The following is a 24,765-nucleotide window of genomic DNA, read 5'->3' as shown; positions in this document are numbered from 1 at the left end:
ACTACATAATTATCAAGGGATCAATCCAAGAACAAGATATAACAATTATATATATATTATATAACCCAATATAGGAGCACCTCAATACATAAGGCAACTGCTAACAGCTATAAAAGAGGAAATCAACAGTAACAGAATAATAGTGGGGGACTTTAACACCTCACTTACACCAATGGACAGATCATCGAAACAGAAAATTAATAAAGAAACAGATGATGTAAATGATACAATAGACCAGATAGATTTAATTGATATTTATAGGACATTCCATCCAAAAACAGCAGATTACACTTTCTTCTCAAGTGCGCATGGAACATCCTCCAGGATAGATTATATCTTGGGTCACAAATCAAGCCTCAGTAAATTTAAGAAAATTGAAGAAAACTGAAATCATATCAAGCATCTTTTCTGACCACAACACTATGAGATTAGAAATGAATTACAGAGGAAAAAACGTAAAAAACACAAACACATAGAGACTAAACAGTATATTACTAACTAACCAAGAGATCACTGAGGAAATCGAAGAGGAAATCAAAATATACCTAGGGACAAATGACAATGAAAACATGACGATTCAAAACCTATGGGATGCAGCAAAAGCAGTTCAAAGAGGGAAGTTTATAGCTATACAAGCCTACCTCAAGAAACTAGAAAAATCTGAAACAAACAATCTAACCTTACACCTAAAGGAACTAGAGAAAGAAGAACAAACAAAACCCAAAGTTAGCAGAAGGAAAGAAATCATAAATTTCAGAGCACAAATAAATGAAAGAGAAACAAAGAAAACAATAGCAAAGATCAATAAAACTAAAAGCTGGTTCTTTGAGAACATAAACAAAATTGATAAACCTTTAGCCAGACTAATCAAGAAAAAAAGGGAGGGCTTCCCTGGTGGCACAGTGGTTGAGAGTCCACCTGCCGATGCAGGGGACACGGGTTCTTGCCCCGGTCCAGGAAGATCCCACATGCCGCAGAGTGGCTGGGTCCGTGAGCCTTGGCCGCTGAGCCTGCACGTCCGGAGCCTGTGCTCCGCAACACGAGAGGCCACAACAGTGAGAGGCCCGCGTACCGCAAAAAAAAAAAAAAAAAAAAGCAAAAAAGGGAGAAGACTCAAATCAATAGAATTAGAATTGAAAAAGGAGAAGTAACAACTGACACTACAGAAATACAAAGGATCATGAGAGATTACTACAAGCAACTATATGCCAATAAAATGGACAACCTGGAAGAAATGGACACATTCTTAAAAAGCACAACCTTCTGAGACTGAACTAGGAAGAAATAGAAAATATAACCAGACCAATCACAAGCACTGAAATTGAAACTGTCATTAAAAATCTTCCAACAAACAAAAGCCCAGGACCAAATGGCTTCACAGGCGAATTCTATCAAGTATTTAGAGAAGAGCTAACACCTATCCTTCTCAAACTCTTCCAAAATATAGCAGCGGGAGGAACACTCCCAACCTCATTCTAGGGGCCACCATCACCCTGATACAAAAACCAGAGAAAGATGCCACAAAGAAAGAAAACTACAGGCCAATATCACTGATGAACATAGATGCAAAAATCCTCAACAAAATACTAGCAAGCAGAATCCAACAGCACATTAAAAGGATCATACACCATCATGAAGTGGGGTTTATCCCAGGAACGCAAGGTTTCTTCAATATACACAAATAAATCAATGTGATACACCATATTAACAAACTGAAGGAGAAAAACCATATGATCATGTCAAAAGATGCAGAAAAAGCTTTCGACAAATTTCAACACCCATTTATGATAAAAACCCTCTGGAAAGTAGGCATAGAGGGAACCTACCTCAACATAATAAAGGCCATGTATGACAAACCCACAGCCAACATCCTTCTCAATGGTGAAAAATTGAAACCATTTCCACTAAGATCAGGAACAAGACAAGGTTGCCCATTCTCACCACTATTATTCAACATAGTTTTGGAAGTTTCACCCACAGCAATCAGAGAAGAAAAATAAATAAAAGGAATCCAAATTGGAAAAGAAGAAGTAAAACTGTCACTGTTTGCAGATGATATGATACTATACATAGAGAATCCTAAAGAAGCTACCAGAAAACTGCTAGAGCTAAACAATGAATTTGGTAGAGTAGCCAGATATAAAATTAATGCACAGAAATCTCTTGCATTCCTATACACTAATGATGAAAAATTAAAAGAGAAATTAAGGGAACACTCCCATTTACCATTGGAACAAAAAGAATAAAATACCTAGGAATACACCTACCTAAGGAGACAAAAGACCTGTATGCAGAAAACTATAAGACACTGATGAAAGAAATTAAAGATGATATAAACAGATGGAGAGATACACCATGTTCTTGGATTGGAAGAATCAACATTGTGGAAATGACTGTACTATCCAAAGCAATCTACGTATTCAATGCAATCCCTATCGAACTACCAAAGACATTTTTCACAGAACCAGAACAAAAAATTTTACAATTTGTATGGAAACACAAAAGACCCTGAATAGCCCAAGCCATCTTGAGAAAGAAAAACAGACCTGGAGGAATCAGGCTCCCGGACTTCAGACTATACTACAAAGCTACAGTAATCAAGACAATATGGTACTGGCACAAAAACAGAAATATATATCAATGGAACAGGATAGAAAGCCCAGAGATAAACCGATGCACATATGGTCACCTTATCTTTGATAAAGGAGGCAAGAATATACAATGGAGAAAAGATAGTCTCTTCAGTAAGTGGTGCTGGGAAAACTGGACAGCTACATGTAAAAGAATAAAATTAGAACACTCCCTAACACCATACACAAAAATAAATTCAAAATGGATTAAAGACCTAAATATAAGGCCAGACATTACAAAACTCTTAGAGGAAAACACAGGCAGAACACTCCATGACATATATCACAGCAAGATCCTTTATGACCCACCTCCTAGAGAAATGGAAATAAATACAAAAATAAACAAATGGGACCTAATGAAATTTAAAAGCTTTTGAACAGCAAAGGAAACCATAAACAAGACGAAAAGAGAACCCTCAGAATGGGAGGAAATATTTGCAAACGAAGCAACTGACAAAGGATTAATCTCCAAAATATACAAGCAGCTCATGAAGCTCAATATCAAAACAACAAACAACCCAATCAAAAAATGGGCAGAAGGGCTTCCCTGGTGGTGCAGTGGTTGAGAGTCTGCCTGTTGATGCAGGGGACACGGGTTTGTGTCTGGGAAGATCCCATATGCTGCGGAGCAGCTAGACCCGTGGGCCATGGCCGCTGAGCCTTCACGTCTGGAGCCCACGCTCTGCAACGGGAGAGGCCACAACAGTGAGAGGCCCACGTACCGCAAAAAAAAAAAAAAAAAAAAAAAAAAGGCAGAAGACCTAAATAGACATTTCCTCAAAGAAGATATACATATTGCCAACACACACATGAAAGGATGCTCAACATCACTAATCATTAGAGAAATGCAAATCAAAACTACAATGAGGTATTACTTCACACCAGTCAGAATGGCCATCATCAAAAAACCTACAAACAATAAATGCTGGAGAGGGTGTGGAGAAAAGGGAACCCTCTTGCCCTGTGGGTGGGAATGTAAGTTGATACAGCCACTATGGAGAACGGTATGGAGGTTCCTCAAAAAAATAAAAATAGAACTACCATACGACCCAGCAATCCCACTACTGGGCATATACCCTGAGAAAACCATAATTCAAAAAGAGGCATGTACCACAATGTTCATTGCAGCTCTATTTACAACAGCCAGGACACGGAAACAACCTAAGTGTCCATCGACAGATGAATGGATAAAGAAGATGTGGCACATATATACAATGGAATATTACTCAGCTATAAAAATAAATGAAATTGAGTTATTTGTAGTGAGGTGGATGGACCTAGAGACTGTCATACGGAGGAAGTAAGTCAAAGAGAAAAACAAATACCACATGCTAACCCATATATATGGAATCTAAAGAAAAAAAAGGTTCTGAAGAACCTAGGGGCAGGACAGGAATAAAGACGCAGACATAGAGAATGGACTTGAGGACACAGGAATGGGGAAGGGTAAGCAGGGACGAAGTGAGAGAGTGGCATGGGCATATATACACTACCAAATGTAAAACAGATAGCTAGTGGGAAGCAGCCACCTAGCACAGGGAGATCAGCTTGGTGCTTTGTGTCCACCTAGAGGGGCAGGATAGGGAAGGTGTGAGGGAGATGCAAGAGGGAGAAGATATGGGGATTTATGTATATGTATAGCTGATTCACTTTGTTATAAGGCAGAAACTAACACACCATTGGAAAGCAATTATACTCCAATAAAGATGTTTAAAAAATAATAATAATAATATTGCACAAGAGGATACAAAAATTCATGAAGCTGTAGATGTATGATTGCATACTTTTTTATATGTCCATTAGACTTTATTAAAAAGTTTACATATAAAAAATAATAACAGCGGAGGAGAGGTTAAGAAGGGTGTAGTTAAAACAAGATTATCCATGAATTGACAACTCATGGTGAGGTGGGTGGTGAGTACTATTCTATTTTTGTATGTGTTGCAACTTTTCATAATAAAAGATGCTATAAAATGTTACTTTGGAAACTTGAGCAACTGTAAGATTCAGATGCATGGTATAAAAGCAGTATATCTTTTAAATAAGACTTTGATTTAAGGTTTAGTGCATTAAAAATGAAAAATCAAATTTTCTTTGCAATTTTGTTGAAACTGACAATTTTTCCACAAAAAATTCTTGTCATAATTACGAAGACTCTATAAACTACGATGTATAGGTATAGTAATTCTTGTGGAAAATTGTTCACATTCTGTCGTATACTACAATAAATTTATGATTGTAAATAAGAGAAAGAAATAATAAAATCTGTCTCCTAAAGACACAGTCAATAAGTTGGTTCTGATATGAGTGAAACTAATAGTTCTAGTGTATCATAACTATGTATGGACATGTTTTGCATTAATTCTATTTTATTCATTCCCTCTCTATCTCTTAAGATTCAGTAATATTTATCAAGTACCGTGAGATAACCAGCAGCCCTAGAGAGATATATTAAATGCAGATTACATATTATATGCATTCCCCAACTTACAGAAGGGTTATGTTCTAAAAGTTTTTCTGTAAATAAGCATTTTGGGACTCATATCACATTTTCCCACTGAAACAATTTTATAAAAGGTAGTTAGGTCAATCAGGCCACCCCACAGAAATCTATAAAGTTCAAACTTACTGGACCTATTACATTTTACTGCAGCGCTGTGGGCTTTTTTTTTCCCCAACTAACCACCTTGTACGACTATTTCTTTGATAAATGCAATAGGGATTCTAGGAATACTTCTCTTGTCAGAGGCTCTGTGTACACATACACACACACCCCTTACCTGGGTCTATGTGCCAAAATGTTCCTTAGTTATCAGAGTATGCAGAGTGGAGCAGAGTTTAGATGAGGGGCTCTTGCATTTGAAGGCTGCAGGAAGTTGGGGTTCTAGAGCTTACTAAGGGGCAGTAGTCTTGGGAGGTTCTATGGTAACTGTTCCTACTGGGTGTCACAGATATAGGGCAGAGATGGGGGATTATAACTTTCACGAGGTTTATCTTCTAGAAAATCGTTTTTTTAAAAAATTAGACACTTCCTAATAATCACTTTTAATATGAATTTTTAAATGTTTATAAACTCAGAGCAAAATAAATTATAGGTTACTTTTATGTACTTTAGCTGCATCCTAAGCTATAACAATAATCTCTTCTCCCTGACTGGACAGACACAGGCCTCCCTCCACCCACCACAGGGAGAGGATGCCAGCAGGAGGTCCTGGAAATGAGTGTTTAATCTAAGGAGAGGGATGCCTCTATTTGGGATCAACTTTTCTACCCCACTCCAAGGCAACTAGGTTTCTTTGCTTTGAATATTTTTATGCCACAGAATGTTTCCTTGGATACAAGAAAAAGGTGTAAAAAGCCACAGAGATAAAATGACTTAATTTCATATGTAAACACTTTCTTATACGCCTATTAATTTGAAAGAAAAATACATAGAGATTCAATATTTACATAAAACTACTAGGCCTAATACCACATACAGTTTCTTCTTTTTTCTTTTAAATTCAGAACTCCATGAACATGCTTCAATTATGCAGTGCTACCATACCATTATAAGATTGTAAATGTATTTTTATAAAGTCCAGGTCCATAAATATGACACAACTTTCCAGATTCACTATAGAATCATATCAGAAATCAAGAGTTGCAGATTCTTCCCTGTCTCAAACTCAGCCGACGTTTATTCCACTTGCCTGCATAGGTGTTGGCCTTGTTCAGGAGGTCTGTGCATGCGTGCATATCAGCGAAAGCCCGGATTCCTAAGCAGTTGACAGGGTGAAGCTGAGATTCCAAAAATTCACAGCAAGTCTTCTTCACATCCTGTAACTGTAACAGACCAGCTGCTGGGAGAAGTACCTATAACACACAAGTAAGCATGGTTAGGCAACTGGCTAGGAAAAGTTTCACTGTTCACTGTGTCTATAGAGGGCTTAGGGGTCCAGCTACAGCTCAAGATCTGCATCCAGACCCCAGCATCCCAAAGAAGAGTAATGTAACAATTATTTGCAAAAAGGGTGATGCCTCCTTCCATTCCCCATAATTTCTATGGAATCTTTCAAAGATCTCTTCTTGTTCACAAGAATATAAGAGATATCAGATCATATTAGATTAATGATTCTTTTCATAAGCAGAAATAAAATGTTCCTTTGAATTTTAAAAACATAAATTATTAGGCTGTTAGGGGGTGCTATGGTTCAGTGAAAATGGTTTTCTTCCCTTAGTTCAAGCAGTCATGCGCTTCAGTGAATTTGTGGGGAAGGGGTGAGCACAGAGTAATATATGCCACAACAAAGCTTCATTCTGTTTTTCCACTGTCTCTGAGTAACACCACAAACTGCTTTCCTTAGGGGGATAGAACAATTTAAAACTCCACAGTCTAACTACAATCAAACAGTTTCTCTGAAATGTAATGTATGTGCTAAAACAACCCATAAAGAGTAACTGCCTAATAATAACTTTTTAATTTGTATTTTTATTTCAATAACTCCAAGAGATTTTGTATTAATTAGGTTATTCTTTGGGATTTAACCAGTATCTTTACTAGAAATACTACATCCAACACTACAACTGCTTTTCAAATAGGTCAATGATGGAAAAATTCTTCCTTGTAAGTGAATTAGTATGATGCTATGTAAAGGACCATATTTGAAAATCAAATTGGAAAACTTCTTAAAAAAAACTTCATAAAACTTCATAAAAAAGAAGTTTGCAAGTCCTTCTATAAAAGCCAAAGGGAAAAAAAACCCTATCAGAATAGTCAATTTAAGAAAAGGTCACATTGGCATATTAGCATAAAAAATAAATAAGATCTAAGTTCCTTCCAGAACTGACTTCCATATATGCCAAGCTGCAGCCCAAAGAGGAAAAGAGAAAAGAGATAGTAGTTTTGAATATCCTTTACAATTTCCCTAAATGTATGTAGTAAGTCCTAAATGTGGAAGAGAAAGAGTGCATTCGTATCTTTCTGTAACACAAACTACTCTATTTTCTTAAAGGAACCACAGCAGCTTTAACTCTCAGATCTAAAGGCTGTGGGCCCGCATGTACACAATCAAATGGTTATGAAGCAAGGACTAAGAGGACAACTCTTTGTGTTTTAGTCCAACTCCAACAACTAATATTAGTTTTTTCTGAAAACAAGGAAACAGTACCTGGTGATAATGTCTTTTCCTTCTAAATTTAACAAAAATAAAGTGTAAATAATTCTGTTTATAGCCGAATCTTTTGTATAATATATATAGTGTGTTTCATTATGTTATGGGAATGAATCTCCATGGAAGGCTTTAGTTGCTGACAATTTGCAAGTTGGAGTTTTTCTACACTGGTATAATTGTGCTCTGAAGTAACGTAAAGTACATTCCAAGATGCTTAACTGTGCAGCCATTTAATTCAGCAAATACATATAGTTAAGTGGTCTTCAGCATAAGATTCAATCTCTGTGAAATTTGCACAAATATCAGTAGTAATGATCACCCACCTAATCAGCATCTTCCCAGAGACAACAAAGTGTAATACAGTAGTACTCAAATTGCTTCGTAATACAGAAAGACAGGGATCCTTGAGGGGGAAAGCAGCCAAGCAGAAGCAGGTTCACTCACGCATTGTTGGTGAGTGTGTACACTGGTTCAACCTCCATGAAGAGCAATTCGTCTACTTAATCAAAATTACAAATGCACATATCCTCCAACCCAGAAATTTAACCTACAGATACACTAACATATGCACAAAAGCTCACACACACAAGACATTCATTAGAGCATTATTGTGGGTAATAGCAGAAGTTAGAAAAAAGCCTAAATGTCCACCGTAAGGAGACTGGTTAAACACTGGTGATCATCCATTCGATGGAACACTGCAACCATTCAAAAGAATGAGGAAACTATATGAATGGGAAAATTTCTAAGATACATTCTTAAGGGAAAAAAAATCAGCAACTGGTTCATACTATGCTGACATACACATACACACCCATATTTATATACATATCCATCTAAAAAAGCAGCTATATCAGACTTTTTAAAATTTATTTTGCTTCCTTGACTTCAAGTTCATCACTACCAAGTCTAGACCTACCCTATCAGGAGACTGAAATTCATAAAACTGTAGAATCCCAGATCTGGAAAGGATATGGCAAGTCATGTAGGCCAGAGATATAAAAGTTATTTTAATTGTAGGCCACATGGCTAGAGATTCACATATAATTTTTTATTGATGGCAATGATGGGTCAAGTGGTTCCATGCCTGGCAAACATAAGTACACTTTAAATGTTAGCAACATGTGTAAAATGAATTTATTTATATTTTACTTTTATCAGTAAATCCTTCAAAAATGCCTCAGCTTTATGATGTAACTTTACTAGGATTAAACTTCAATAGCTCATAATTATTAAATAATTATATATGCTTCAAAAACAATTAATAACTGGCCCAGGCTTACTAACATGATGAAAACAGGAAAGCAGCTGGGACCACACCAAATGCCCATATTACTCTATGTATCAGACAACCAGCTAAAAAACCAAACAAACAAAACATGCTCAAATTACAGATGAACCATATCCCACAATCAGAATCAAACAGCTGGCGGCCTATGAGCTAGATGCCTTGGGATCAAGTCAAATCAAACCTCCTGATTTGTCTGATGAAGAAACCAAATCCTAGAGAAGCCAAAAGATCTGAACAAGTTGCACAGAGATAGTGATATAAAATTCACCAACTCTTTGGTCTATTACTCTTTCCACTACCTTGAGCCCCACCTGTAGATGCAGAATGGAAGTGCTTGTCTAATTTCTAAATCTGCAATGTTGCTCTTTTCAGAAGAGTAATAAAGACGAAAATCACTTCAACCAAATTCATGCAGTTTGCTTCCGTTTACTGACTAATTACTGTGTCGGGCACTGTCTTAAGCACTTGACAGGCAACAACACCTCATTACCTCCATTAGACACAATGAATACAGAGGCTGGGAGAAGCAAGTAAGTTGCCCAAGGTCACACACCTGGATGGGATGCTAGGAGAGAGGTATTAACCAAAGTGGGTATAATGCTTTTAGATGGCACAGACGAACATTCTCATGTTAATAGTTGGGAACATCTTTAAAGTTACTGTCTATTTATTTCAATAAAATAAATTCTTAAGGAAATTTAAGCAAAAACTGAGTCATGAAGATAAAAACATTACGTATTTAATAGTATGAGCACTACAGAATATAGCAAATCATGAAGGTGGCACACAAATTACTGATTTGGGAGATCAGATTTAGTATCCTAATCTTTCAATATTGGATATCATTCTGGCTTCTGTGGTTTTTACATATCGCTGAAAAGGAAGATGTGCTTTTTAATCTGGGGGGATCATAATCCCATGGTTTATTTTCTACAAAGTGGATTAACTGTACAGTTAGTAACAAATGTGGGAAACACCTATATTGTGAAGAGATGGTTTCTTAATGTGCTATTCAGGTCACAAAAATATCTTGGGCATTATAATTAAGAGATCTGAAGAATAAATTTATGTCTCTAAAACTAATTTTTCTGAGCTCTCTAAAGAAGTAATTGAATAGTGCTGCTTCATATATGAAATGGAAATATATATATATATATATATTTTTTTTTTTTTTTTAAAGAATAGCTTTATTACTTTGCCAGGCAAAGGGGGACACAGCAGCCTCCTGCCTCAAAAAACTATGTGTTCCAACCCAGGAGGATTTGATAAGGCGTTTTATAACAGTACTTCCCAAGGGATGGGTTGCTGACAAGATTACGGTGTGTGCAGGGTCTCAGGTCCTTGGTCTCCTAATCTTTTTTTTTTAATTTTTAAATTTAATTTATTTTTTTATACAGCAGGTTCTTCTTAGTCATCAATTTTATTCACATCAGTGTATACATGTCAATCCCACTCACCCAATTCATCACACCACCACCGACACCGCACCGCGGCTTTCCCCACTTGGTGTCCATATGTTTGTTCTCTACATCTGTGTCTCAATTTCTGCCCTGAAAACTGGTTCATCTGTACCATTTTTCTAGGTTCCACATATACGCGTTAATATACGATATTTGTTTTTCCCTTTCTGACTTACTGCACTCTGTATGACTGTCTCCAGATCCATCCACGTCTCAACAAATGACCCAATTTCGTTCCGTTTTACGGCTGAGTAATATTCCGTTGTATATATGTACCACATCTTCTTTAACCATTCATCAGTCGATGGGCATTTAGGTTGCTTCCATAACCTGGCTATTGTAAATAGTGCTGCAATGAACATTGGGCTGCATGTGCCTTTTTGAATTATGGTTTTCTCTGGGTATATGCCCAGTAGCAGGATTGCTGGATCATATGGTAATTCTATTTTTAGTTTTTTGAGGAACCTGCATACTGTTCTCCATAGTGGCTGTATCAATTTACATTCCCACCATCAGTGCAACACGGTTCCCTTTTCTCCACATCCTCTCCAGCATTTGTTGTTTGTACATTTTCTGATGATGCCTATTCTAACTGGTCTGAGGTAATACCTCATTGTAGTTTTGATTTGCATTTCTCTAATAATTAGTGATGTTGAGCAGCTTTTCATCTGCTTCTTGGCCATCTGTATGTCTTCATTGGAGAAATGTCTATTTAGGTCTTCTGCCCATTTTTGGATTGGATTGTTGGTTTTTTTAATATTGAGCTACATGAGCTGTTTATATATTTTGGAGATTAATACTTTGCCCGTTGATTCATTTGAAAATATTTTCTCCCATTCTGAGGGTTATCCTTTTTTCTAGTTTATGGTTTACTTTGCTGTGCAAATGCTCTGAAGTTACATTAGGTCCCATTTGTTTATTTTTGTTTTTTTTTCCATTACTGTAGGAGGTGGATCAAAAAAGATCTTGCTGTGATTTATCTCAAAGAGTGTTCTTCCTAATGTTTGCCTCTAAGAGTTTTATAGAGTCTGGTCTTATATTTAGGTCTCTAATCCATTTTGACTTTATTTTTGTGTATGGTGTTGGGAAGTGCTCTAATTTCATTCTTTTACATGTAGCTGTCCAGTTTTCCCAGCACCACTTATTGAAGAGACTGTCTTTTCTCCATTGTATATCCTTGCCTCCTTTGTCATAGATTAGTTGAACATAGGTGTGTGGGTTTATCTCTGGGCTTTCTATCCTGTTCCATTAACCTATATCTCTGTTTTTGTGCCAGTACCATATTATCTTGATTACTGTAGCTTTGTAGTATGGACTGAAGTCAGGGAGTCTGATTCCTCCAGCTCCGTTTATTTCCCTCAAGACTGCTTTGGCTATTTGGGGTCTTTTGTGTCTCCATACAAATTTTAAGATTTTTTGTTCTACTTCCTTAAAAAATGCCATTGGTAATTTGATAGGGATTGTTTTGAATCTGTAGATTGCTTTGAGTAGTATAGTCATTTTAACAATATTGATTCTTCCAATCCAAGAACATGGTATATCTCTCCATCTGTTTGTATCATCTTTAATTTCTTTCATCAGTGTCTTACAGTTTTCTGCATACAGGTCTTTTGTCTCCCTAGGTAGGTTTATTCCTAGGTGTTTTATTCTTTTTGTTGCAGTGGTAACTGGGAGTGTTTCCTTAATTTCTCTTTCAGATTTTTCATCATTAGTGTGTAGGAATGCAAGAGATTTCTGTGCATTAATTTTGTATCCTGCTACTTCACCAAATTCATTGATTAGCTCTAGCAGTTTTCTGGTGGCATCTTTAGGATTCTCCATGTATAGTATCATGCTGTCTGCAAACAGTGACAGTTTCACTTATTCTTTTCCATTTTATATTCCTTTTATTTCTTTTTCTTCTCTGACTGCTGTGGCTAGGACTTCCAAAACTATGTTGAATAATAATGGTGAGAGTGGATATCCTCGTCTTGTTCATGATCTTAGAGGAAACTCTTTCAGTTTTTCACCATTGAGAGTGATGTTTGCTGTGGGTCTGTCATATATGACCTTTATTATGTTGAGGTAGGTTCCCTCTATGCCCACTTTCTGGAGAGTTTTTATCATAAATGGGTGTTGAATTTTGTCAAAAGCTTTTACTGCATCTATTGAGATGATCATATGGTTTTTATTCTTCAGTTTGTTAATATGGTGTATCACATTGATTGATTTGCATATACTGAAGAATCCTTGCATCCCTGGGATAAATCCCACTTAATCATGGTGTATGATCCTTTAATGTGTTGTTGGATTCTGTTTGCTAGCATTTTGTTGAGGATTTTTGCATCTATATTCATCAGTGATATTGGTCTATAATTTTATTTTCTTCTAGTATCTTTGTCTGGTTTTGGTATCAGTGTGATGGTGGCCTCACAGAATGAGTTTGGGAGTGTTCCTTCCTCTGCAATTTTCTGGAAGAGTTTGAGAAGGATGGGTGTTAGCACTTCTCTAAATGTTTGATAGAATTCACCTGTGAAGCCATCTGGTCCTGGACTTTTGTTTGTTGGAAGATTTTTAATGACAGTTTCAATTTCATTACTTGTGATTGGTCTGTTTATATTTTCTATTTCTTCCTGGTTCAGTCTTGGAAGGTTATACCTTTCTAAGAATTTGTCCATTTCTTCCAGGTTGTCCATTTTATTGGCAGAGATTTGCTTGTAGTAGTCTCTTAGGATGCTTTGTATTTCTGTGGTGTCTATTGTAACTTTTCCTTTTTAATTTCTAAATTTATTGATTTGAGTCTTCTCCCCCTTTTTCTTGATGAGTCTGCCTAATGGTTTATCAATTTTGTTTATCTTTTCAAAGAACCAGCTTTTAGTTTTATTGATCTTTGCTATTGTTTTCTTTGTTTCTATTACATTTATTTCTGCTGTGATCTTTATGATTTCTTTCCTTCTGCTAACTTTGGGTTTTGTTTGTTCTTCTTTCTCTAGTTCCTTTAGGTGTAAGGTTAGATTGTTTCAGAATTTTCTTGTTTCTTGAGGTAGGCTTGTATAGCTATAAACTTCCCTCTTTGAACTGCTTTTACTCCATTCCATAGGTATTGGATTGTCATGTTTTCATTGTCATTTGTCCCTAGGTATATTTTGATTTCCTCTGTGATTTCTTCAGTGATCTCTTGGTTATTTAGTAATGTACTGTTTAGCCTCCATGTGTTTGTGTTGTTTACGTTTTTTCCCCTGTAATTCATTTCTAATCTCAGAGCACTGTAGTCAGAAAAGATGCTTAATATGATTTCAATTTTCTTAAATTTACTGAGGCTTGATTTGTGACCCAAGACGTGATCTATCCTGGAGGATGTTCCATGTGCACTTGAGAAGAAAGTGTAATCTGTTGTTTTTGGATGGAATGTCCTGTAAACATCAATTAAATCCTGGTCTATTGTGTCATTTTTCTGTTTCCTTATTAATTTTCTGTTCGGATGATCTGTCCATTGGTGTAAGTGAGGTGTTAAAGTCCCCCACTATTATTCTGTTACTGTCGATTTCCTCTTTTATAGCTGTTAGCAGTTGCCTTATGTATTGAGGTGCTCCTATATTGGGTTATATAATATATATATAATTGTTATATCTTGTTCTTGGATTGATCCCTTGATCATTATGTAGTGTCCTTCCTTGTCTCTTGTAACATTCTCTATTTTAAAGTCTATTTTATCTAATATGAGAATTACTACTCCAGCTTTCTTTTGATTTCCATTTGCCTGGAATATCTTTTTCCATCCCCTCACTTTCAGTCTGTATGTGTCCCTAGGTCTGAAGTGGGTCTCTTGTAGACAGCATATATATGGGTCTTGTTTTTGTATCCATTCAGCAAGCCTATGTCTTTTGGTTGGAGCATTTAATCCATTCACGTTTAAGGTAATTTTTGATATGTATGTTCCTATGACTACTTTCTTATTTGTTTTGGGTTTGTAGGTTCTTTTCTTCTCTTGTGTTTCCCACTTAGATAAGTTCCTTTAGCATCTGTTGTAGAGCTGGTTTGCTGGTGCTGAATTCTCTTAGGTTTTGCTTGTCTGTAAAGCTTTTGATTTCTCCATCGAATCTGAATGAGATCCTTGCCGGGTAGAGTAATCTTGGTTGTAGGTTCTTCCCTTTCATCACTTTAAGTATGTCATGCCACTCCCTTCTGGCTTGTAGAGTTTCTGCTGAGAAATCAGCTGTTAACCTTATGGGAATTCCTTTGTATGTTACTTGTTGTTTTTCCCTTGTTGCTTTCAATAATTTTTCTTTGTCTTTAATTTTTGCTAATTTGATTACTATGTGTCTCAGTGTGTTTCTCCTTGGGTTTATCCTGTATGGGACTCACTGCACTTCCTGGACTTAGGTGGCTATTTCCTTTCCCATGTTTGGGAAGTTTTCGACTATAATCTCTTCAAATATTTTCTCAGGTCCTTTCTCTCTCTCTTCTCCTTCTGGGACCCCTATAATGCGAATGTTGGTTCGTTTAATGTTGTCCAAGAGGTCTTTTAGGCTGTCTTCATTTCTTTTCATTCTTTTTTCTTTATTCTGTTCTGCAGCAGTGAATTCCACCATTCTGTTTTCCAGGTCACTTATCCATTCTTCTGCCTCAGTTATTCTGCTATTGATTCCTTCTAGTGTAGTTTTCATTTCAGTTATTGTATTGTTCATCTCTGTTTGTTTGTTCTTTAATTCTTCTAGATCTTTGTTAAACATTTCTTGCATCTTCTCGATCTCTGCCTCCATTCTTTTTCTGAGGTCCTAGATCCCCTTCACTATCATTATTCTTAATTCTTTTTCTGGAAGGTTGCCTATCTCCATTTAGTTGTTATTCTGGGGTTTTATCTTGTTCCTTCATCTGGTATATAGCCCTCTGCCTTTTCATCTTGTCTGTCTTTCTGTGAATGTGGTTTTTGTTCCACAGGCTGCAGGATTGTAGTTCTTCTTGCTTCTGCCCTCTGCCCTCTGGTGGATGAAGCTATCTAAGGGGCTTGTGCAAGTTTCCTGATGAGATGGACTGGTGGTGGGTAGAGCTGACTGCTGCTCTCTGGTGGGCAGAGCTCAACTTTAATCTGCTTGACTGCTGATGGGTGCGGCTGGGTTCCCTCCCTGTTGGTTGTTTGGCCTGAGGCAACCCAGCACTGGAGCCTACCTGGGCTCTTTGTTGGGGCTAATGGCAGACTCTGGGAGGGCTCACACCAAGGAGTACTTCCCAGAATTTCTGCTGACAGTGTCCTTGTCCCCACAGTGAGCCACAGTCAACCCCCACCTCTGCAGGAGAGCCTCCAACACTAGCAGTTAGGTCTGGTTCAGTCTCCCCTGGGGTCACTGCTCCTTTCCCTGGGTCCCAATGCGCACACTACTTTGTGTGTGCCCTCCAAGAGTGGAGTCCCTGTTTCCCCCAGTCCTGTTGAAGTCCTGCAATCAAATCCCACTAGCCTTCAAAGTCTGATTCTCTAGGAATTCCTCCTCCCATTGCCAGACCCCCAGTTTGGGAAGCCTGACATGGGGCTCAGAATCTTCACTCCAGTGGGTGTACTTCTGTGGTATATGTTTTTTCCAGTCTGTGAGTCACCCACCCAACAGTTATGGGATTTGATTTTACTATGATCGTGCCACTCTTACCATCTTATTGTCGCTTCTCCTTTGTCTTTGGATGTGGGGTATCTTTTTTGGTGAGTTCCAGTGTCTTCCTGTCGATGATTGTCCAGCAGCTGGTTGTGATTCTGGTGTTCTCACCAGAGGGAGTGAGAGCACGTCCTTCTACTCCATCATCTTGATTCAGGTCGAAATGGAAGTATATTGATACAATAAACCTCTATAGCCACAAAGCACTATGATCTAATGGAAAATTTTCATTTGTTTCCTTTTCAATATGCTTCACTAGTATTAACTCTGAGATTGATTTTTAAAATCCTAAGGCACTCTAAGATCCTGAAGTGTATTACACAATGTCAAAGAAAAAGCAATTATATTGTTAATATAGTCTGAGTATTAATGATATATTCTAAGAATCTAAAAGTGATTAATTCCCATTTAGTGTATATATTGAGAGAGGACCACATTCCAAAAGCTAAAACATCTCTCTTGGGTATGCCAAGCCCTACGAAAAAATGTAAAGTAGGCAGTTTGTCTTGGGGCTGGCCCTCACCACTCCTTCCTACAGACTCCTCCTACGTTTCCCCCTTAGTTCTATTCCATCAACCCTGATGCTCTCCACTCAGACCCTGGTGCTCTCACCAGGGTCTCAGCTCCCCTGCAGGTCACTACTACCAGCATCGCTCCATTTCATTTGCTTTGTAAAACTCAGCACTGTCAGAATCAATCTTTACGTATCTGTTCCCACATTGACTCTCTCTATCCCTGCAAAAGAACATACACTCTGAGACAGTAGTCACATCTGTTCTACCCTCTGTTGTATCCTCAGGTAGCAGGAGAATATATAGGTGCTTAATAAATAAGTCAACCTGAAAGTAAATTAATTTGTTACTCTGGTGGGTATTTGTATTTTAAGAGATACAATTTTGGATATCTTTTGACCCAGAAATACTATTCTAAAATGTATATGGGACACTTGTGTCCTACTGCAAATCCTCTCAGTCCCACCTCTTGTTCAAGCTACCACTGCAACAACCAAGTGCAAGTAGGACTTGATCACCTTTGTGAAGATGTAACTTACCAGTGCCTCACCCCAGCCCCTACCATACCTGTCTGTGGCTGCCTACTGGGGGTGCACTTAGGGACCCACACATGCACAACCTGGAAGCACAGGGGAAACAATGCTTGTGGGACCACCCTGGACCAGTGGAGAATGGTTCAAAAGAAGATGACAGATAAATGCTTCCCCATTTTCTTCCCCAAGCAGATAGCTCTGAGACACATTTCATAAGGCCCCTGAAAAGGTCCTGGTGAAAATAAACATGTCACATTTATATCTATACCACATTTTGAAATGGTTTTCCCTCCTTTTCAATTCAAATCCCCCATATACTCACTGTCACTCTCTTGGATCACTTTCTAACTAAACTAACTGCCCAAAAGCTTTGCTTTCGGGGGAACCCCAGTCTATTATACTACACATGGAACAAACTGTGGATGTGGATATATTTAGTTATAATATTAATTACAGTGCTGTTTATAATATCGAAAATTGAAAAGAACTTACATGTCCAATAACAATGGGTAGATTATGCAAATTCTATATTATCAATAAAATTGAATACTTTGTAAGCAAAGATGTCCCTCGGTTTCCACTGGGGACTGGTTTCAGGATCCTCCAAGGATACCAAAATCCACAGATGCTCAAGTCCCTTACATAAAATGGTGTAGTATTTGCATATAACCTACACATATCCTCCCATATACTTCAAATCATCTATAGATTAATTATAATACCTAATAAAATGTAAATGTTATGTAAATAGTTGTAAATACAGTTTAAATGCTATGTGAATAGTTACCAGCACACAGCTTTTTGGAACTTCCTGGAATTTTTTTTTTAAATATTTTTAACCTCTGGTTTGTTGAATCCGCACATGTGGAACCTGAAGATATGGCAGGCCCACTGAATTAAAAGAGATATAGTAGATAAATAGTCAATGACTAGGAAGAATGTTCCTAATATATTTAGTATAAAAAGCTAATTTCTAAACAGTCTCCTTTTTTGTAAGTACACATACACATAAACACAGAGACAGTACTAGAGGAATATTCCACAATTGTTAATGGGGATGTTATCTCTGGTTAACAGTAGTATGGAGGCTTTCTATTTTCTTCTTTTTATTTTCTAAATTTTCAATCATGAATATGCACCATTTAAATGGTCACATATTATTCTAAAGAAAGTCAAGGAGAAGCAAGTAAAGAAATGCCTTTCTGGACCTCTAGAATTCTAGCCAATACAGCAATGGTAAGTGAGCTGTTTATTTAGTGACTACCACCCACCACTCACCATAAACTGCCTCAGTTTGGCCTGTCCTCTGAGTACCATGAAGCTGAAAGGCCTTTAGTCATAAAGCTAGTGTTTTGTAGAACAGTAAGATGTTCTACACATTCCTCTTCTTGTTCATGTGAATAGCAATCTCTTTAAGTGCTCGGAGAAACATGAAGTAAAAGAACATGCCAGCTGATTAAATAAACTTAACTCCATATGCTATCATTTTGTTATACAGAAAAAAAAATTCCCATCTAGATATGTTGATTTCCAACATATGAAGACACATAAAGCCTAAACATTTTATACTGTGGAGATGTTTTCTGCAATAAACAAAGAAGTGGGGGTAAAGCTACCGCTGACTCCTGAAGACAAGTAGAACACTTGGCACGGAAGACACCCAGGCCAAACAATGAGCACCCATATGACACTCTTACACCAGCTGCACATTTTAAAGTAAGAAGCTTTCATCCTACTTCACATTGTCTGACAAGCCAAATTACATATAAGATGTTTCACTTAGACAAGTACACTCCTTCTGCTTGGCTATTAGGATCTGTAGTTTATTTTCAGCTTGGGTACTTATTCCATAGGGGGAAATAATTTATGTAGTAAATCTTTTAAATCCTGAGCCATTAGCAGGGTGTTTATTAGAAGATATACCATGGGGTCTGATTATTCCATAGATGTAAGATTTCCAGATGTCTAGGAAAACATGCAAACACGATGCTCACAGCTCAGTCCCTATTAACGTTACAGTCAGTGTACTGCTAAAAAGCAAATTTTTGTTAATTTCTCAGCCATCTTATAGTCATAACAGAAGCACCTGTTTATTTAAAGTGCCAGGGCTTTGTGTGCCAGGAATAACGTGAAAACATGTAAACAGCTGTCCGAAGGGCAAGAGCAGAGGGTAGAAATTATCCCCAAAGTTAAAGAAGCTATATGTTGTTAGACTAAAAAAAGCCTCATTATGAAATATAACCTATAACTTTCATTAGCATATGTCTTCTAAAATCTGCATTTAGTCCCCAATTTATAAATAAGTCATGTTCCACAAGTTTATTTTTTCAACTGGCTACATGACATTCATTGCACATTTACTCATAGAAACAGTATTAAAAATAGTTATAAACCACAATAGCAATGAACATAATATTACTACTTGACTGCTATGACCTCAGGGGGCAGTGGGTACAGAGAAGGAAGAAGAAAGTTTCCTTCCTCTTTCTGGGATGTAGGCCTGGCCAGGGACAGAGTTTTGAAATAGGAAGTGTTTGTCGTTGGCATCCTGCCACCTCATTCGCACTTCTACATCTCAAAGCTCTAAAGCTGGGCCACAGGCAGCCAGTTCTCTGTGCTGTGTACCCAGCTATGATCCTCCACCCAGATCTGCCTTTCCTGCTAAGTGTTTCATCCTCTAAATACACCTACCTCACTTCCCCCTCCGAACACCCTCCCCCCCCAACCCAAGCTCCATTCCTTGGGATAGCTACTGCCAGCAGGGTCAAAAGGAAAGCCATCTTATTATTAATTCATATTAAGAGTTAATAACACATCACCTTCCAGGACAAATTCCTTCCAGAGGTATTTAAAGTTTTAAAAGAGGCTGACTCTTAAGCAGAACACATCTGTAATTGATGTGATTTCCAATTATATAATAAATGAAGGAGAAAGGCAAAGGTAGCACTGAAAGAAGAAATATGGGGGCAATATGGTTTTCAGACAGGATGAAAGCCCCCTCTCCTATACTACCCTTTTTACAGCTGTTTCTTCCATTATTTTTAACCCAAGTTTTCTCTAAAGTCTCCAACTTAGTCAACAGTGACTCAAATGTACAATGAAGACAGCACCTACCTTGCAGAGTTGTTGAAAAAATTTAAAAAGTTGGTCAACCATTCAACACAGTGCCTGGCACATGACCAGAGTAGCACATTAGCGCTAATTCAAGGCTTTTGTTCTTAGTTTGAACATTCAATCCCATTACAATGAAATGCCACGATTTCCTTTCTCCCTCACAAGATGACGTTCTATGCCAGATCATTCACAATAAGCATAAGGTTGCTTTCTTTTTGCATCAAATATTCTAAAAGTAAAAGATATAATCAGGGACAATTTGGAAAAGAACAAACACAACATACAAAAATAGAAAATATATTTGATACCTCACTAATTATCAAATAAATATAAATTAAAATAAGAGCATTTTATGACTACTGATTAAAAAAATTAACATCAAACATTCAGGTCAAGGTATAGTAGACCTTGGCCCCTAGCACATTTTTGCTGTCTCTGTAAACTAGTCAGCTCTCTTAGAAAGGAAACAGGCAACATTCATAAAGAGCTACCAAAAAATATAAAAGTTTAAAGCCTTTGACCTGAAAGTATGTTCTGGGAATATACCTTGAGAAAATAGTTCAAAAAATGAAACAGGCTACATCCATGAATTCTACTTTAGCATTACTTATAAGAGTAGGGAAAAAAACAGAAACAACTAAAGATTGAACAGTATGACAATTAACTAAATTATGTTACACTCACATAATGAAATATTATAATCAATGACAATGAAAACTAATAATGGTTGAAAAACTAATATTTCTAAAATATTTGCAATAAGATACAATCATATTATAAAATTAAGTGAATACACAGCTTTAACCTATAATCATACTAGAAAAAGTTTAATGGACATCAATCACGTTCCTTTGATCTCAAGGAACTTGATTAGTAAGACAATGTTGAACAAACAAAACACCTGAACATTCCCACAGGATTCATTTTTCCTAACACATTGTGGACATAAGTAAAGAAAGTGGTCCATGGGTCCTTCAATGACAGCTCGCCTCCCTGCCCTTGCATCCATCAGTTCCATAGCTGGAAGCTTTAGATCTGAATCTAATCTTATCTCTAAGCAGAGAGAACATTGGGGCTCTAATTAAGCAGCTCAACCCAGTGGGCACTAATTTATCCCCACACTGATGTGGCCCTGGGCACTGTGATGCTCTGCTCCCCAAACCCAGTTCCAGCCCACATGCTCCCCTAACTAGGTCCCTTCTCCCAGTGGACCCTACTGTACTGTGTACTGACCACTTCTCTGAGAAACCAAAATCATGACCCTGAGTCCCTGCCCAGAAAGTACAAATGTCTGTTCCCAGGTCCCCTTCCTCCTGTCCTGCCAGGACCTCTTGCCTGGCTCAGCCTCGATTCATCAAACAGAGCCAACCTATCCTATGGGCATTCCCTCATTATTCATTTGAAAAACGTTTATTGAGCTTCTAATTAATACCAACCACTAGTCTAGGTTCTGGGGATTTGGGAGTGAACAAAATGAACAAATATACCAGTCATCCTAGAGCCTGGATTCTAAAAGGCAGTGCTTACATTTGGTAGGGGCATGTGGAGTTTCCATCATCCGAGTGCTCCTGCCCTTCACAGTGGTCTCTGGATCACAAAGTCTAAAGTTCACAGGCATGAGAGTACTCAGGAGCTGTAGGTATTAATCCCCAATCTGTCACTGAGTTCCTGTAAAGCCTCAGGGGCAGAATGGAGTTAGTGTGTAAAGAATGGAGAATGGAAACTCTACCACAAGCTCTAGAGTTAGAGAGCTCTGGCCTTGAAGGCTGGATAAGCTCCATACTCACTGTATCACCATAGTCACTTAGCCCCTCAGAGCTGGAATTCTCTGATTTGTAAAAAAAATAAACATCCTCTGTCCAGGATGTTACAAAGACTAAGTGAGGTCAGCATTTAGCAAAGTAACTGAAACACAGAAGGCAGGTAGTCCCTTCTTCCAAGAAGAATATTTTATTCTATTTCTCCTATCATTAATCAGAATTAATCCATTTTAATCTCCTCTCCTTTAGTCTCTCCTCTCTATAATTACTACAAATCAAAACACATGACTGCTGGTCTCTCGACAAACTGAACATACATTTTACTTTTATAGGTCAAAATTCTCTTCTGTATCTCCATCAGATCCTCTAAGATTCTTCCTTTTCACAACCTCAGAATTTCACAAACAACTACCTTCATAACCAGAATTTAAGTCGGTTACATCAGGGTTGTGAGGTTAAGGCATCGACCTACTGTCTAAAGAAGAAAATAGACACTGACAAGTGCTATCAGTGGGCCTCAAAAATATATATTTTTTTAATTAAAATAAAAACAGGCAAGTTTAAAGGGCCAAGATTATCAGTTAACTCAAAGAACAGAAGTAAGATATACATCTCTTAATACAGGGGACTAAGGACACCTCTGACTTTTCAAAGGTGTTGCATGGATATATTTACAACTATGGATGATAATCACCAAATTAACTGCCAAATATAATTGTCAAAATAGTTCATATTCATTATCTCCCTTTTGTGTCAGTCATCTGGTCTAAGCACAAATAGGATTGGATTAAACTTTCATTCAAACATGTCTGAAAACCAGAAATTTTTTAAATGAAGGAAAAAAGAAAATTCCTAATATGATCAATTTAAGAGATCCTTTACCAAGGGTTCATTATTCTTTCATCAACAAATATTTCTTCCTTGTTCCAAAATCTGTAATGTTGATAAAAATGGGAGAGTCTTTATCTAACCATCAGTGTTCAGTAGGTATCACAGAATAGTTAATGGGGAACAACTTTACATGTGTAATAAAATGAGTAAGGCCTTAAGCAAGATCTCTATTTTAAAGAAAAAAATTGGGTCATGTGAGGGCACAGTATGACTCAGTTACATCTTACATCCTCCTCTTCCTCTCTTTCTTGTTCTGTCCTCTCCTTCCTCTCGCCCTTTTTGTCCATGCCTATTCCTTTTCCATCTTCTTTCTAAATTGCTTTATATTATTCAGAGGACCCCATAGATTACCAAATTTACTTCAATGGGATTTTTTCAAGGCTGAAGAGATTGCTAATAATTTTTAAAGATTTTTTTTGTTTTTTTGTAAATATAATGCTAAATCAAAACAGACATATATGCATGTGCACACACACTCTCTCTCTCATACACACAAACACACACACACGTCATACACGCTTCCTCCTTAGACAAATAGCTCTTTTCAGGTACATGTTATTTTTCATCAGAAATTATTCTGTGTTCTCTCCTCTCAACCTTGTCTGCAATCAATATTCATACATCATCTCTCAACTTTGTTTCTCAAAGCCTAGACTTAACATAAAAAAGAGATTGTAAGATAAAATCAAATTATTTCTGGAGAATGAAAAGTGAGAAAATACATGATAAGAAAACACATGTTAAGCAAAACAAAGAAAAAGAAAAAAAATAAAATCATATATAATAGGCAATTAAATAAGTTCATCCATCTTAATAACAGCCTCTACCTGACCCCAACTAGAGCTTAATTATAGTGTGTTATTGTTAATGTCCCTTATCAAAGTGCTTTAACTTTTCTTCATAACAGCCAAAAACTTTAAACACATGTTCCTCAACATGGTAAATTGCAGTAACTCCACACAAAGGAGTACTCAGCATATTTATAAGGGAGAACAAACTACTGGAACATGTGGTAATATACGTGAATCTCACAAATGTTACGTTGTGTCAAAAAAGTCAGCCTCAGAAGAATACATTCTATGTGGTTCTATTTATATGAAGTTCAAGAGGCAAAATTAATATATTATAATAGAGATCATATCACCCTCGAGTTAGGATGAGGGATTTACAGGGAAGGGGCCTGAAGTTATAAATGTTCAATATCTTGATTTAGGTGGGGTTAACAGGTGTATGCATTTGTTAACACTTAGCAAACTGAACAGCAAATTGAACAGTTAAAATCTATGGAATGTAATTTACAGCCCACCAGGTGGGGGGAAACGATCGCTTTAAGCCGCCACTGAGATTAACCAGAGGTCAGTGGAAGGACTTTATAAATTATGAAACAAAATTTTTAATGGAAAATAATAATCCTATCTGATAGAATCCTAAATAAGAAACTAACCCCCCCCAAAACATCAAATGTACTTACATGACCAAATTTCTACACTAGTCATCATAAAGCTTCTGAATACATGTTAGTGGTACAGCTATACTTTCACAAAGTAAAGTTATCATAAATTATATGTCCTCAGGAAAGGCACAAGTACACTTAAACCAGATGATCAGGGCTTCCCTGGTGGCGCAGTGGTTAAGAACCCACCTGCACTGGCAGGGGAAACGGGTTTGATCCCTGGTCCGGGAAGATCCCACATGCCATGGAGCAACTAAGCCCGTGCGCCACAACTACTGAGCCTGCGCTCTACAGCCCACAAGCCACAACTACTGAGCCCGCGCACCTAGAGCTCGTGCTCCGCA

At 37.3% G+C, this 24,765-nt stretch overlaps 1 protein-coding gene across 4 annotated transcripts in view; it reads right to left on the bottom strand.

The window, feature by feature from the left end:
* The window catches only part of KLHL2 (kelch like family member 2), a 123,611-nt gene that overhangs the window by 46,810 nt on the left and 52,036 nt on the right, over positions 1–24,765 (bottom strand). For 3 of the 4 annotated variants that reach the window (XM_079920730.1, XM_079920731.1, XM_079920733.1), the window contains exon 5: positions 6,323–6,485. In XM_079920730.1, coding sequence (XP_079776856.1) covers positions 6,323–6,485 — 163 coding nt within the window. Of the gene's footprint in view, positions 1–6,322; positions 6,486–20,317; positions 20,543–24,765 lie in introns of those variants that run through there. The other variant, XM_079920732.1, reaches the window with a different exon arrangement.

This window comes from Stenella coeruleoalba (genome assembly GCF_951394435.1).
Source record: "Stenella coeruleoalba genome assembly, chromosome: 4".
Taxonomy (NCBI): Eukaryota; Metazoa; Chordata; class Mammalia; order Artiodactyla; family Delphinidae; genus Stenella; species Stenella coeruleoalba.
The sequence above is the reverse complement of the archived record's forward strand: the minus strand, read 5'-3'. Positions and strand labels throughout refer to the sequence as shown.